Source organism: Quercus robur, chromosome 10, assembly GCF_932294415.1.
Source record: "Quercus robur chromosome 10, dhQueRobu3.1, whole genome shotgun sequence".
NCBI classification, from domain to species: Eukaryota; Viridiplantae; Streptophyta; class Magnoliopsida; order Fagales; family Fagaceae; genus Quercus; species Quercus robur.
The window spans coordinates 42148648-42162007 of NC_065543.1; the positions used below are offsets into that span (position 1 = coordinate 42148648).

General features: G+C 38.1%; 1 protein-coding gene across 3 annotated transcripts; it reads right to left on the reverse strand.

The window, feature by feature from the left end:
* Window positions 1-156: 156 nt before the first annotated feature.
* LOC126701640 (hypersensitive-induced response protein 1) lies at window positions 157-4624 on the reverse strand. Of its 3 annotated transcripts, XM_050399929.1 has the most exons (7): window positions 4366-4624; window positions 2957-3040; window positions 2461-2673; window positions 1726-1846; window positions 1443-1534; window positions 1269-1365; window positions 157-734 (listed from the first exon to the last, which is right to left on the reverse strand). In XM_050399929.1, the coding sequence occupies exons 3-7, from the start codon at window positions 2647-2649 to the stop codon at window positions 376-378; spliced, it is 858 nt and encodes a 285-aa protein (XP_050255886.1). In that variant the 5' UTR covers window positions 2650-2673; window positions 2957-3040; window positions 4366-4624; the 3' UTR covers window positions 157-375. The 3 variants fall into 3 exon arrangements, with proteins under 3 accessions (XP_050255886.1, XP_050255885.1, XP_050255887.1); XM_050399928.1 differs by lacking the exon at window positions 2957-3040 and having other exon boundaries at window positions 4366-4621; XM_050399930.1 differs by lacking the exons at window positions 2957-3040; window positions 4366-4624 and adding an exon at window positions 3430-3576.
* Between the last annotated feature and the right edge of the window lie 8736 nt (window positions 4625-13360).

Genomic DNA, 13360 nt, shown 5'->3' on the forward strand with positions numbered 1-13360 from the left:
GATGAGATGTTCTGAAAAAAGTTTTCACCTTTTAGATAAGAAGGGTTGAGCTCGAGGTATAAAACCCTGAAAGTTCAAATTACTTAAGTTGCACAAAAGGCTTTAAGCTAAGCAATGAACCGAAGTTGATGAGAATTTCTGGTTGAGGAAGAAATATTAACAGAAGCAATTTTAGCTGTGTCATATTCAAGTTTGAAGATCTGTACATACTTGAGACATTTTTCAGTCTCCTATTTACAATAATTATCAATTCACAAACAGACATGACAGTTGCATCAAGATAGATTACATAACACGCTGAAAAACTTGCAGAGAAACATCAACATACATAGACCTCGTTTCAATACACAAAGGGGGAAAAATGGAAAAGTAACCCTAATGTTGAACAGAACCCTGAAGAAGTCCATCACGAATTTGAGATGCTACATCACGAACAGCACCAGGTCCATGAGGGATGAACACAGCAGAGGATTTTGAGGCAGCACCAATTTCCTTCATTGTGTCAAAATACTGGGTAACAAGAACCATGTCCATGACATCCTTTGGCGTGGTCCCCGGCACATTAACAGAGAAGCCCAACACACTATCTCTCAATCCATCAACAATTGCTTGACGTTGGCGGGCAATACCCAGCCCAGACAAATACTTCGACTCAGCCTCACCCTCAGCTCGCTTAATTTGCAAGATTTTCTCAGCCTCTGCCTTCTCATTGGTTGCCACCCTCATTCTTGCAGCTGATAAAATATAACAATTTTCAGAAAATTTAAGCTTATATAATAAAGGGAAACTAAAATACCATCTTTCCTAAACGAGTACACTGACTTGAAAGTATATCAGAAAGCATTAACAACCAACCAGTCAGCAGACGAGTTCAGTAAAATATTTTTTATTTGCATATGTGGTCAAAATCCTGGAAATTCATAAATCTGAGCACTCTTACTTCCAGGACACAGCATCTTCTATAATCATTACTGATTTTACAAAAGAATTTAGAATATAACATAGTTACTCTATGTAAGTTATACTGATTCCATTTCTTGGTAGTCATGGACATGGGGATGTAAGAATGACAATTTGACAGTTTACCACTCTGGCAATCTTCCAGTCCAACAACTTAAATACGAAGAGAAACGTATCAGGTGATACTGAGATTTAGCATCTCAACATAAACACTGAGATTATAGCAAAAGCAACAATCCACACATCCAGAGCAATTGAGCAAAACAGAAGCAAATTAATAATTAAATCAAATTGGTGATATAACATACCTGCATTGATTTCATTCATTGCTCGCTTGACCTGCTCATCAGGTTCTATATCAACAATGAGTGTTTGTACAATTTCATACCCATAAGCACACATAGCCTGTAAACTAAACAGTGTCACATGTTAAGCATACACCCTTTGATATTATGATACCGTGAATCAATCAGATAGTCTACCTTTTCAAGTTCATCTTCTACAGCTTTGGCAATGTCATTTTTCTGTACAAAGGCTTCATCCAAGGTGAGCTTTGGGACACTTGCTCTGATTACTAGTTTAACGGACAAGGCAACACCAATTAGTTGATAATACTTACGATAAAAATAATTAAACTATAGGAAAAGATGAAATATATTTGCAAAATAGTTAATTACAAATATACTCATATGTTTATATATGTAAGATATTATATTATGCAATATGCATGTCTCTATATTATACAGGAGGGTATTTGGATTATACCATCAAACACATAGGCCTGGATTTGGCTTCTTGTGTTGCTGAGTTTGTAAAAGGCATCGCTTGCCTTGTCTGCCAGGGCACGGTATTGAATAGAGGCAACGACATTGACAAATACATTGTCCTGGAGAAAAAACCATCACAAAATCTAATCACCCTACATGCTAGTGCCCAGGCACAGGTTACAGGTAACAATAGACTTGCCAAAATAACGTTCACTAAATTTATCATTTTCTTAATACAAAAATATACTTCCTCCCTTAACTGCTCTAAACTCAAAACTCAAAACTCAAAAAAAGAAAAAAAGAAACAAAGGTTAAAAAAAAGGGGGTACAAGAGATGCTTTGATAAAAATTATTATTATTTTAAAAAAAATTGATCTGCAATAAAACAGCATGTTTAATGGCTCTGGAAAGTTTACTATATTCTTTGGTCAAGCTCATAATGAAAAATTTTCTTTTACTTTTTTTTTTAAGGCTGACAACTTATAGGGAGAGTTTTTCTTTTCTTTTTTCAATGAGTATATGGAAGAGTTAGAAGTAAAGAATCTGCTGCCTCAATATGAATGCACCAAGGCAATACAGATGGATATTTAATAGAAATAAATAAATAAGCTACAAGGAAAAATTAAAAAGTCAAGAGACGAAATTGCCTTTGCCAAATGACAAATGCAACAAACAAGCAACAGATGACCACAGAGAGGTTCACTCATCTACATAGTTATAGAAATTTACATACCTTTGTCTTAGTCTCACATCGCACATCCAATTGCTGTAACCGAAGAGTGAGATGACCAGAAAGCTGACTTCCAAGGCACCAAGGCAAGAAATGGCATCCTGGCTCAAGAACTTCCTCAAACTTACCAAATTTCTCCTTGATAGCCACAGTGGATTGGTCAACTTGTACAAAACAAAGCAGATTACCCATCTTCTGTATACTGTGTTATTATATCTGAAAAAGAAAATGCACATATTCAGCAACTTGTTGGTAACAGAGAAAAAAAGGAACAGGAATAGCCATGACTTTTGCTTGCCATCTCGTTATAACTAATGATTTCTAGTCATCATTTTTTATTGATATACTTTCAAAGGGGGAGAGAAAAAAGGCTATATGATTGATCGAGTAACCTTTTACTAATTTAGTGGTATCAAAATGAATTCAAAAGCTAGTTACATAGTTACTAAGGCACCCAAAGAGATCAAAACATATAAGCACAAGAGTTATGATATACTACCTAAAACTGTTTCTACAACAGACTAGTGTAGATAGCAAATTGCAACCTATGCACCCATAAAAGTTCCTAAGATGAAGCTCAAAGCTATATTTGGAAAAAACAACTGAAATTGTGATATCACTAAATTAGTAATAAACACTGCTCTTTGGAAAAACTGGAACAAAAAATGCTAAACCAATACTATGCTGTTCATAGAAATCTCATAAACCATTCATAAAAAGATACAATTTATCATAAATTGATATCTAAACCTTTCCTTTGAGAATTTCTTCATGCAGAAATTAAATGAAAATTTAGGCAAAAAGTATTTACAGAAAAAATTAAATAAACTTTGCAATGAGTACACATACATCAAGAACATTTCATCCTCATAAGAGACAATTTAAAGCTTAGGATTAAAAAGTTTCACAGGAAGAATACAGTAACCACAAATTTCATTTACCTAAAACAGAAGAGAGACAAGAAAGACTTACAATTCAATAGACAAACAAAAAGGCAGGTCAAGAGATGAAAATGAGTGTGAACTAGATAGGATGACAAGCCGACAACTCAAACAAACCAAACTATGATCACTTATATAGACCTCAACAATATGGTTTAAGAGACTTTTTATAACAAGGATCCTGTTACCGGGTGCCTTAGTACATTTGTTAATGGACCATTTTAGAAAAAATTTGATACAAATTTCATAAAAAACATAAAAAGCTGTAAAAAAAAAAAAAAAATTCTTTTCCTATAAAAAAACGGTCTGTTAAACCATGCACTTAGTGCATCCGATAACTTCCCCGTTTAACAGTAGCCAAAATCCATGTAATTGTAATAATATTTTATAAACCAATTTTAGTAAGGCAACAACAGAAAACTATTTTTTTTAAAAGACTGTTTAAAAACCCTTATACTTCTCTGACATCAACAGCCATTAAAATTAAATAGTCTGAGCTGTACCCAATGATGCCAGGAAGACTCTAGGATGCTTATCATAATCAGAATTGTTAAAATATAAAGTTACAAATTATAATATATTATATAAGCATTTAAACTTAGTATAAAATTTTTGTTTGGATTAACAGCTAAAACTACTAGGATAAACCTCAGAAAACTCGCCAATCATTACTTGAAATGCTTGCAGCATCACATATAGTCTCCATCGTGATACAACCCAGAAAAGTAGCACTATTATCAAACGAAATTAAGAAACTTTGTACCATGAAAGGCATCTTTTGCCGTCCTAGAAAACAAAGATTCATTTTTATAGTAAAATCATTCAGTGTTAGTCCAAAACAGAACACAAGAGTGTGACTTTGCTACTTTTCAAGGACAAAGAATAAAATTTGTGAAGGAAAAGAAAGGGTCATAGAAACCCAGTTGAGATATTGAATTGCAATGAAAGAGACAGAAAAAATTCTTACCAGGAATTTTCTTTTCAAGTAGATGAAGAGAGAGAGAGCTGTGTTTTTATGGTACCCAGAAAAAGGTGTGCGTTTCTTGGTGCAATCTCAAACTGTGGGTTCACAAATCACAAGCCGGCGGCGTTTCCCATAAAAGTGCCCCAACCCATGTGGCCAACTGTTCGAATACAGTTATTTGATTGAAAATTAAAAATTTATTACTGAAATTATTATAATAAAATAATTTTTAAAACATAAAATATTGAAGCAAATTTATTGGTGCGTCTTTTTACAAGTTAACTGATATGTGGAGTGTGGACAGTGCCGTAGGACTTAAGATTTAAAACGCAAAGGAAAAAAGTGCTTTAGGCAAACGCACCCGCTTTGTGCTTACATTCCTTCTTTTCGGATAAGAATGACTTTGGTCGTCGCTTTTGTTCCTTTTTTTTCTTTTTCTTTTTCTTTTTAGGATAGAATTTATTTATTTATTTTTTTTTTTTTGGATAATCGGATTGTTCCATCTATTTATTCTTGCAAACTAGAATTACATAGGGATGTAGAAGAACATAAAATTAGTGAAAAATAGGAATTTATAAATATCCTTTGAGAAAAGATATAAGTACAATGAACTCACATAACATATGTCTAAATGGGACAAAAAAAAAAATCAAATTATATACTACTAGCCTCATCACACAAGCTTTGTGCATGCTATTAGGTTTTTTTTTTTTTTTTTTTTTTTGCCTAGTGTCATAATTTTTTTTTTTTAATTTTGGATAAATTTGTTTTGAAAACATGGATTACTAGGAGGGTGTTCTATTTTGTAGACATTTTAAGTGAAATTGGAGATATATTTTTACTAGGTTATCCACATAAAAATTCAATTCAAAGAGGAAAATCCTCTTTTAAATAGTATAAATATGTATAATAAAATTAAGTCCTAAAAATTATGGGTGCTGTTAACAGGTGTACAGCACCCATTAATGTAATAAAATTTAAAATAAACTATTCACCTTTTTTTTAGGAATTTGGAAAAAACTGAATATGCATTAAATGTGTGTCAGTTTAGATGAAAAATGTTAAATCATTTTGCAAAATCACAACTGAAAAGTAAAATTTTGCCAATTCCCTATGCAGGTGGAATTTGTGATAGATCATAAATGAACCACAGCTGGTTCATTAACAAGTGCAGGCCGGTACCTGTTAATAAAGTCCAAAAATTATAGTTGCAATAAGTGACTAATGATTACAATCTTTTTGCCTCCAAAAACTATCCTTTATTTTGGATAAATGGGTGTAAGAGCATCAGCAGTGGTGGTGTCAAAATTTTAGCAATTTGACACCAGAAAGGCCATTTATCTATTTTAACTTATCATTTCACAACTCACTTCACATCAATACTCTTATTTTCACATCAAAGTTAAACACTATTCATTTATTTATTATTTTTTTCTCTCTTCATCTCTATCTCTCTGTCTTCTCCCTCTCTTCAAACCCAACCCACTCACGACATCACCACCAGCCACAATCCACCATCACAAACTCAGCCACCATCAACCACCAATCCACCACCATAAACCCAGCCACAATCCACCACAAAACCCATTAACCAGGAAAAAAAAATGCAAAACAAAATCCATTAACCTCAAAATCAAAACTCATTCATCAACAGAAAACCCATTCATAAAAATAAAAACTCATTCATTAACAAAAAACTCATTCATCAATATAAAAACTCATCAACATAAAACCACCGATCGATCCACGAAGCCACTGCGAGATAAGACAATGAGCAAATGGACAAAGGGAGGCGGTGATAAGCAGTGGCAGTGACTATAAGGGGAGGGGTTGGGTAGGGGCTTGGATCAGCAAGAATGAGGAACTGAAGAGAAAGAGTGAGGAAGAGAGAGGAAATAAAAAGGGAGAGGGTGAGGGGTGAGGGTGAGACTGAACTGAAGAGAGAGAGCCAATAGGAAGAAAAAGGAAACAGGGAAAAAAAGAAAGGAAAAAAAAACATTATTTAATTGGAGGGAGCAATAAAATATAATATATTGGTTTAGCATTTGAGCTGCAGCGCATAGCTATAGATGGTTGTGCACTGTAGCTCAAGAGCTAAAAATTTTAGATATGGCTCCACTATTCAGCCCTAATTTTGTAGTTTGTGGTACTAAAAATAGCAATTTAGCTTTTTAGAACCACCAATTACAAGTAGTAACCCAAACTACTAACTACTAGGCTATAAATTACAAAAGCATGTTTTATCTTTTAAAAAAAAAAAAAAAACACTTCAAGATTATAAATAAAGCCAAGGTACAGAACAAAAACCCTAGTCCACATAATAAATGTTCTTTTTTTCTTTTTTATGTTTCAAATCAGTCCATTATGTTGTAAATATTAAATTGTCGATGCTCGTTTTTGCAAATTCATACCCAAAACCCATAAGGAAGAAAGCCCAATAAAAAGTATGGCCCAAAGGCCCACCAAAAAGACCGAAAAGCAAGAAGGGCCCAAAAAAAAGAAGTGCAAAGGGAAGTGATTTGCAACAAAATACAGATCTGCAATAGAATACAAATCTGCAGCAGAATATAGATGTGCTGCAAAATGCAGCTCTTCAGCAGAATGGCTTTGACATACTAAGGCAAATTGGGTCCAAGACCCTTTTAGTCCAATAAATATTATTTAGCCCATAAAGGCCCAAATTCTTTTGTATAAAAGGATAGGAGTGAAAACTAATATGAAGAAGCACGATGAAAAGAAATGAGGAACAACAGAAAGTGTCAGCAGCAGGCACTGCACGAAGGAAAAGAAAAAAGAAAAAAAGGGGGAATGACAAATACAGCAAGAAATGCATGAAGAAATAAGACAAATCCAGCAACAGAAAACACGTGCAGGAGAAAGAAAAAAAAATCAGAGAAAAGACAAAAGAAAACAAAGCAAGACTAAAAGCCTATACCCTCTTCCACAGAGGACAAACACAGGAGACATGCAACAGGACGAAACAAAATCTATCTGTTATAGCAGATATGGCGTGGGAATGAAAGAAGACAAAAACAAATGATAGTGGAGCAAGCACGCAAGGGTCGGAGCACCACCAACCTGTAGCAAGCCAATACAAGGGAGGCGGGCCCACGGTTAAGGAATTTAGAGGGTGTGGTTTGGTGGTAGGGAGAAAATGGGTCTATATTTGGTTTCCAGTCGTGATTTCTTTTGGGAATATACCCTATTGGGATAGAATCTTACCCAAAAGAGGTAGTAGATGGTTGGGACCATCTGATGCATGCCATAGAGGTGGGTAGTGAGGTAGCTCAATCTTTATCTATTTGAACCCAAAGGTAGAGGTATACTGCAAGAACAAATAAAATAGAATTTTATCTTGAAATGAGTAGTGGTGCAGCAAATGTATTTTGAACAAAGGTAATGGTCGGGCAACCAATGGGTTGGTGGGCAGTCTTGAAGGAATGCCCATAACAAGCCAAAAACAGTTGGTGAAGCCTTAGGGGTAAAAGGTAGAAATCTCATTGAATCAGTTCACTATAAAAGGAAGAGGTAGTCATGGATGAAAGGGGAAGTACTTAAAGGGGGAGGCACCCAAGGAGAGGGACCCAAGAAAAGGAAAGACTCAAGGGGGAACAACCCACGGCAAGAGAGTAGTAAGAAACTAAGAGTAAAAAGATCGAAAAGAAAGAAAGAAAGAAAGTGATAAAAAGAAAATAGAAAACATGGTAGGAATAGAGGGATGCATCAATAGACTATCATTTCCTTCCCTCTTAGCAAACCCACTCTTTGGAATCCCAAAAGTAGTGACAAGTAGCCATTTAGGCACATTCTCCAAAATACACAACTTTGTTGGCAAAAGCCTTTGACAAGATTGTTCAAGTTGGGGTTTGGGTTCTTTCTTGGTTTACATATTCTACGAGAAGATTCAATATTTGATCTTGGTCACAAATATATTTGATTTCACTCATTAGAACTTATACTTGTTGTATTTAGTCAGTCTGTTGTAGCAACTTTTTATCACATTCGCTGCATCAATTGTCCTATTGCGGTATCTTCATTTGCTATACTAGTTATTCTGTTGTAGCATCTTTTTATTATATTTACCGTGTTAGTTATTATACTAGCTAAATCTTTTCTGCTGAAACTTTCTTATTTCTTTGTTATTACATGTTTTACTCTTGACACAAACCAATCATTATTCTGTCATACGTACATGTATACACTGTAGCTCATGTTCTATCATATATTTTATATATGTATATGTGAATACGTATAAGTACATATACGAATATATGTATGTATATATTTGAGAATACACTAACCCACGTAAACTAACATTTGCTTGATGGGTATTTTCTTTGGATTTTAGAGTTGTTTATGTGCAGGAAGTGGAGAAATATTTTCTACAGTGGAAAATAAAGAGTAGTCATTCACGTTGCAGAAAAGTGTAGAAAACTTTATTGCACAGCAGAACACTTTACTGCATAGCAAAAAGTTAAGAAAAGCCAGCTTTGCAACAAAAAATGCAGAAATGTCACATTGTAGAAAAATGCAGAAGACATTACCACATTGCAGAAAGTTAAGAAGAGTCAATATTGTGGCAGAAACTGGAGAAAAGTTTCTTCTCCAGAAAAAATGGAGAATAAGCCCATTTTGTAGCGTCTTCTCTTGAACTTTGGACTCAATGTTTGCGCACAAGCTGGCAACGGCAGAATGGTACCTCAGAGCCCATTCTGCAGAGCATTAGGCCCAACTTCCTTCTTAGAAAAAACCTAGATTAAACGTTGTTTAATAACACCAAGACGCATGTCTTAGGTACAAGAAACGTAAAAAGAACCCTCAACATAAATTATCCAAAAAATTATTATAGGTTGTTCTTTAAAAAAAAAATCTCAATTTTTTTAGGGGTCCAATTGGTTAGAAGGGTAAAAAAGTGGGAGGAAGAAATTGGGGAAGAGATATAAAAGTAGGAGGATAGAAAATGATAGAGAAGTGGAAAACAATCCATCTCCAGATCGTCCAAATGGATCGTTCAGAGCCTACAGCGCAGGTTGATCCAAGAGTTTATCCAGAAGAAAGAGAAACGTCCATGAATAATAGCACCACTCCATAAGTTTAAGTCTCCCATGGACGACAGGATCGTCCATGAGGTTCGTCCATGAGAAATCGTTAAATATCCTTGGACGACTAAACCACCCTACACCAGACGGACGAAAGCTCAACACTTAGACTTTCGACAACCCGCTACTATCTCAACAAACCCTTCCGAATAAGTTAACTTCCATTAGCAGTTACCGTTTTATATCCATTGAGGTAGTTAACTTCGGAGTTGTTGGTTTCCACAAATCCTGGGGAGGTTATTGGACAAATAACCGCCCCGGGCTCCCTATATAAGGGACCGGTCTGAACCCGACAAAGGTAAGATTTTCTCTCAGACAAATTTCCAAAACACTTGGAACTTCATTCTCTACAAGTCTAACTTCTCCATCGGAGGGGGTTCGACCGGTCTTCTCCGGTCTCCTCTTTGATCGCGTTTTCTTCCTTGCAGGCCATCAACCGTTTGAACAGCCCACCGAAGCCAGGCCATTCCACCTTACTGATTCGGAGCAATATCAGTTGGCGCCGTCTGTGGGAAGCGAAGGTTGTTTTGCGACTTTCTTTTCCGCGACAAAGGGTTAGGATGGTCAGGACCAGGTTGAGGGCTACTAGCCCTGGCCGTCAGGGAAGCAGAGGCGCTTCAAGTGATCCCCAGCGTGATCGCCAATCTGCACCAGTCATGCAGACGTCATTCGTTCAGAATATGCAATCCATGGCGGCTGCAATGGCGGAATTGACTCGCCAAAACCAGGAGTTAAGGATGGAGATCACTCAGAGGAGACAGACACGTGAGGAACACGCAGGGCAGACACAAGGCCATGGTGACACACAGAATACTGAGATTGGAAGTCAGTGTAGAGGCACCACTTCACGGACAGTGCCACACTTGAAAGAGGAGATGGACCAAATGAAGAAAGTCACGGAGGAGATGAAGGAGAACATAAGGAGAACGAATCCTATAGAGGATTTGGTCCATAGGACTGACTCTCCTTTTACGGCTTCCATCAATGGCCACCCTCTACCATCAAAGTTCAAACTACCTTCCCTGGACTTGTATAATGGGACGCGTGACCCCTTTGATCACATTGCAACATTCAAGACAACAATGCACCTTCAAGGGGTCTCTGATGAAATCATGTGTCGAGCCTTCCCTACTACCCTTAAAGGCCCGGCACGAGTTTGGTTCAGTAAAATCCCCCCAAGTTCCGTAAGTTCTTTCGAAGAGTTAAGCAAATTGTTTGTTAACAATTTCATCGGGGGACAAAGGCACAAGCGGTCTTCGTCCAGCTTACTGACCATAGAACAAGGGGAGAACGAAAGCCTGCGGTCATTCATCACTCGCTTCAACAGAGAAGCCCTTAGTGTGGACGAGGTGGACGACAAGCTTCTACTGGCAGCCTTCCACAACGGGATTAATTCGGATTTATTTATCCACAAGCTATACGAGAAGGAGCCTCAAACCATGGCCGAGCTCGTCCATTCGGCTCAGAACTTCATGAATGCAGAAGATGCAATCATAGCCAAGAAGAGGAAAAGAGCTGAGAGGATGGAAGCGCACCCAGCTCGACACTCAGAACAAGCCCCTCGTCCAAAGAAGGGACGGACGGAAGATAGGAAGGAACGAGATAGCAGGAAGACAGGTCCCTTGGGAAGAAGCCAGAACTATACGCCCCTGAACGCTCCACTTAATCAGGTGCTCATGCAAATCAAAGACGATCCTTCTTTAAAATGGCCAGAGAAGATGAAAGGGGATCCCAACAAGCGCAATAAGAACAAATATTGTCGCTTCCACAGGGACCATGGGCATGACACGGATGAATGTTATGACCTAAAACAGAAAATTGAGAACCTTATCAGACAAGGAAAGTTGAAGCACTTCGTTGGAAGGGATCGTACAGATGAGAAGCTGAAAGGCAAAATAGAGGAGTCATCCCGGCCCCCATTAGGAGAGATAAGGATTATCGTTGGAGGGAACTCGATGAGGCAATCTTCCAAGTCGAAGAAGACGTATCTCAAAGCGGTACAAAACGTCCAGCTCTCTAGACGATCACCAAGGACGAGATCAATGGACGAGCCAACCATTTCCTTCACCGACGAAGATGCTGAGAGGATCCATCACCCGCATGATGATGCGATCGTCATTACACTGCTCATTGCAGATTATACAACCAGGAGAGTGTTAGTTGACAATGGAAGTTCAGCAGACATATTGTACTACCCCGCCTTCCAACAAATGAGGCTTGGACGAGATCAACTTCGTCCAGTATGCTCGCCACTGATAGGATTTGGAGGAATGAAGGTGCAGCCCGTAGGTACCATTACATTACCAGTTGTGGTAGGGTCGTACCCGCAACAGATAACCAAGGAAGTCAATTTCCTCGTGGTAGATTGTACCTCTTCATACAATGCCATTATTGGAAGACCCACTCTTAATAGTTGGAAGGCGATAACCTCGACCTACCATCTATCAGTCAAATTCCCTACGGAGTACGGGATAGGACAAGCACAAGGAGATCAGTTGGCAGCTAGAGAATGCTACTTAGCCATGATGGCTTTGGACGAACAGGTGCAGACAATGAGCATCGAGGAAAGAAGAGTTATTGCAGAGCCCACGGAAGTGTTGGAAGATGTTCTTTTGCAAGAAGATGATCCTGAGAAATTTACCAGAATTGGAACATGTATGAAGGAGAAGGCAAGAGAAGACCTCATCCAGTTCCTGAGAAAAAGTATCGACGTTTTTGCATGGAGTCATGACGACATGCCAGGAATCGACCCAAGTGTGATCACTCATCGATTGAATGTATACCTCTTTTTTAAGCCTATCTGTCAGAAGAAGAGGGTATTCGCTCCCGAGAGGGACAAAGCTATCAAGGAAGAGGTTCAAAAACTGACCACGGCAAAATTCATGAAGGAAGTCTATTACCCGGATTGGTTAGCCAATGTGGTGATGGTGAAGAAAGCTAATGGAAAGTGGAGAATGTGCGTAGACTTCACTGACTTGAACAAAGCATGTCCCAAGGATAGTTATCCTCTGCCACGCATTGATCAATTGGTGGACTCTACTGCTGGCCATCAGTTGCTGAGCTTCATGGATGCCTTCTCAGGATATAATCAGATCAAGATGGATGAAGCTGATCAGGAAAAAACTTCCTTCATTACCAGCCAAGGCTTGTTTTGCTACAAAGTGATGCCCTTTGGCTTGAAGAACGCAGGGGCAACTTATCAAAGGTTAGTGAATCACATGTTTCGTCCACAAATAGGACGGAATGTGGAGGTTTATGTCGACAACATGCTTGTGAAGAGCATAGACAAGGGAAGCCATCTAGACGACTTACAGGAAACCTTTGAAACACTTCGGCGATATAAGATGAAGTTGAACCCAAGCAAGTGTGCATTCGGAGTATCGTCGGGAAAGTTTCTGGGATTCATGGTCTCGCAAAGAGGAATTGAGGCAAATCCGGACAAGATCCAGGCTATATTGAACATGGAGCCACCGAAGAGTATCAAGGAAGTCCAATCCTTCACAGGACGAGTTGCCGCTTTGAACAGGTTTGTTTCGAAAGCCACAGATAAGTGTTTACCTTTCTTTAAATTCCTCAGGAAGGCATTTGAGTGGACGAACGAATGCCAAAGGGCCTTCCAAGACCTGAAAGACTATCTCACAACTGCCCCATTATTAAGTCCATCCGTGCAAGGAGAAGAACTGTACCTATACTTAGCGGTGTCCCTACACGCCGTAAGTTCAGCTTTAATCAGAGAAGAGGGGAAAATACAAAAGCCGGTGTACTACATTAGCCGGGCACTCAGAGGAGCAGAGGGAAGATATCCGCTCATGGAGAAATTGGCTTTTGCACTAATAACGGCTTCTAGGAAGTTAAGACATTACTTCCAAGTTCATGTCATCAATGTCATGACGGACCAT

Coding starts and splice junctions, on each gene's coding strand:
- LOC126701640 (XM_050399929.1), bottom strand. CDS start 2,649: ATGGGTAATCTGCTTTGTTTTGTACAAGTTGACCAATCCACTGTGGCT. Junction 1,366..1,442: donor TAGAAGATGAACTTGAAAAG/GTAGACTATCTG, acceptor TTTAGTTTACAG/GCTATGTGTGCTTATGGGTA. Junction 735..1,268: donor AATGAATGAAATCAATGCAG/GTATGTTATATC, acceptor ATATTTTATCAG/CTGCAAGAATGAGGGTGGCA.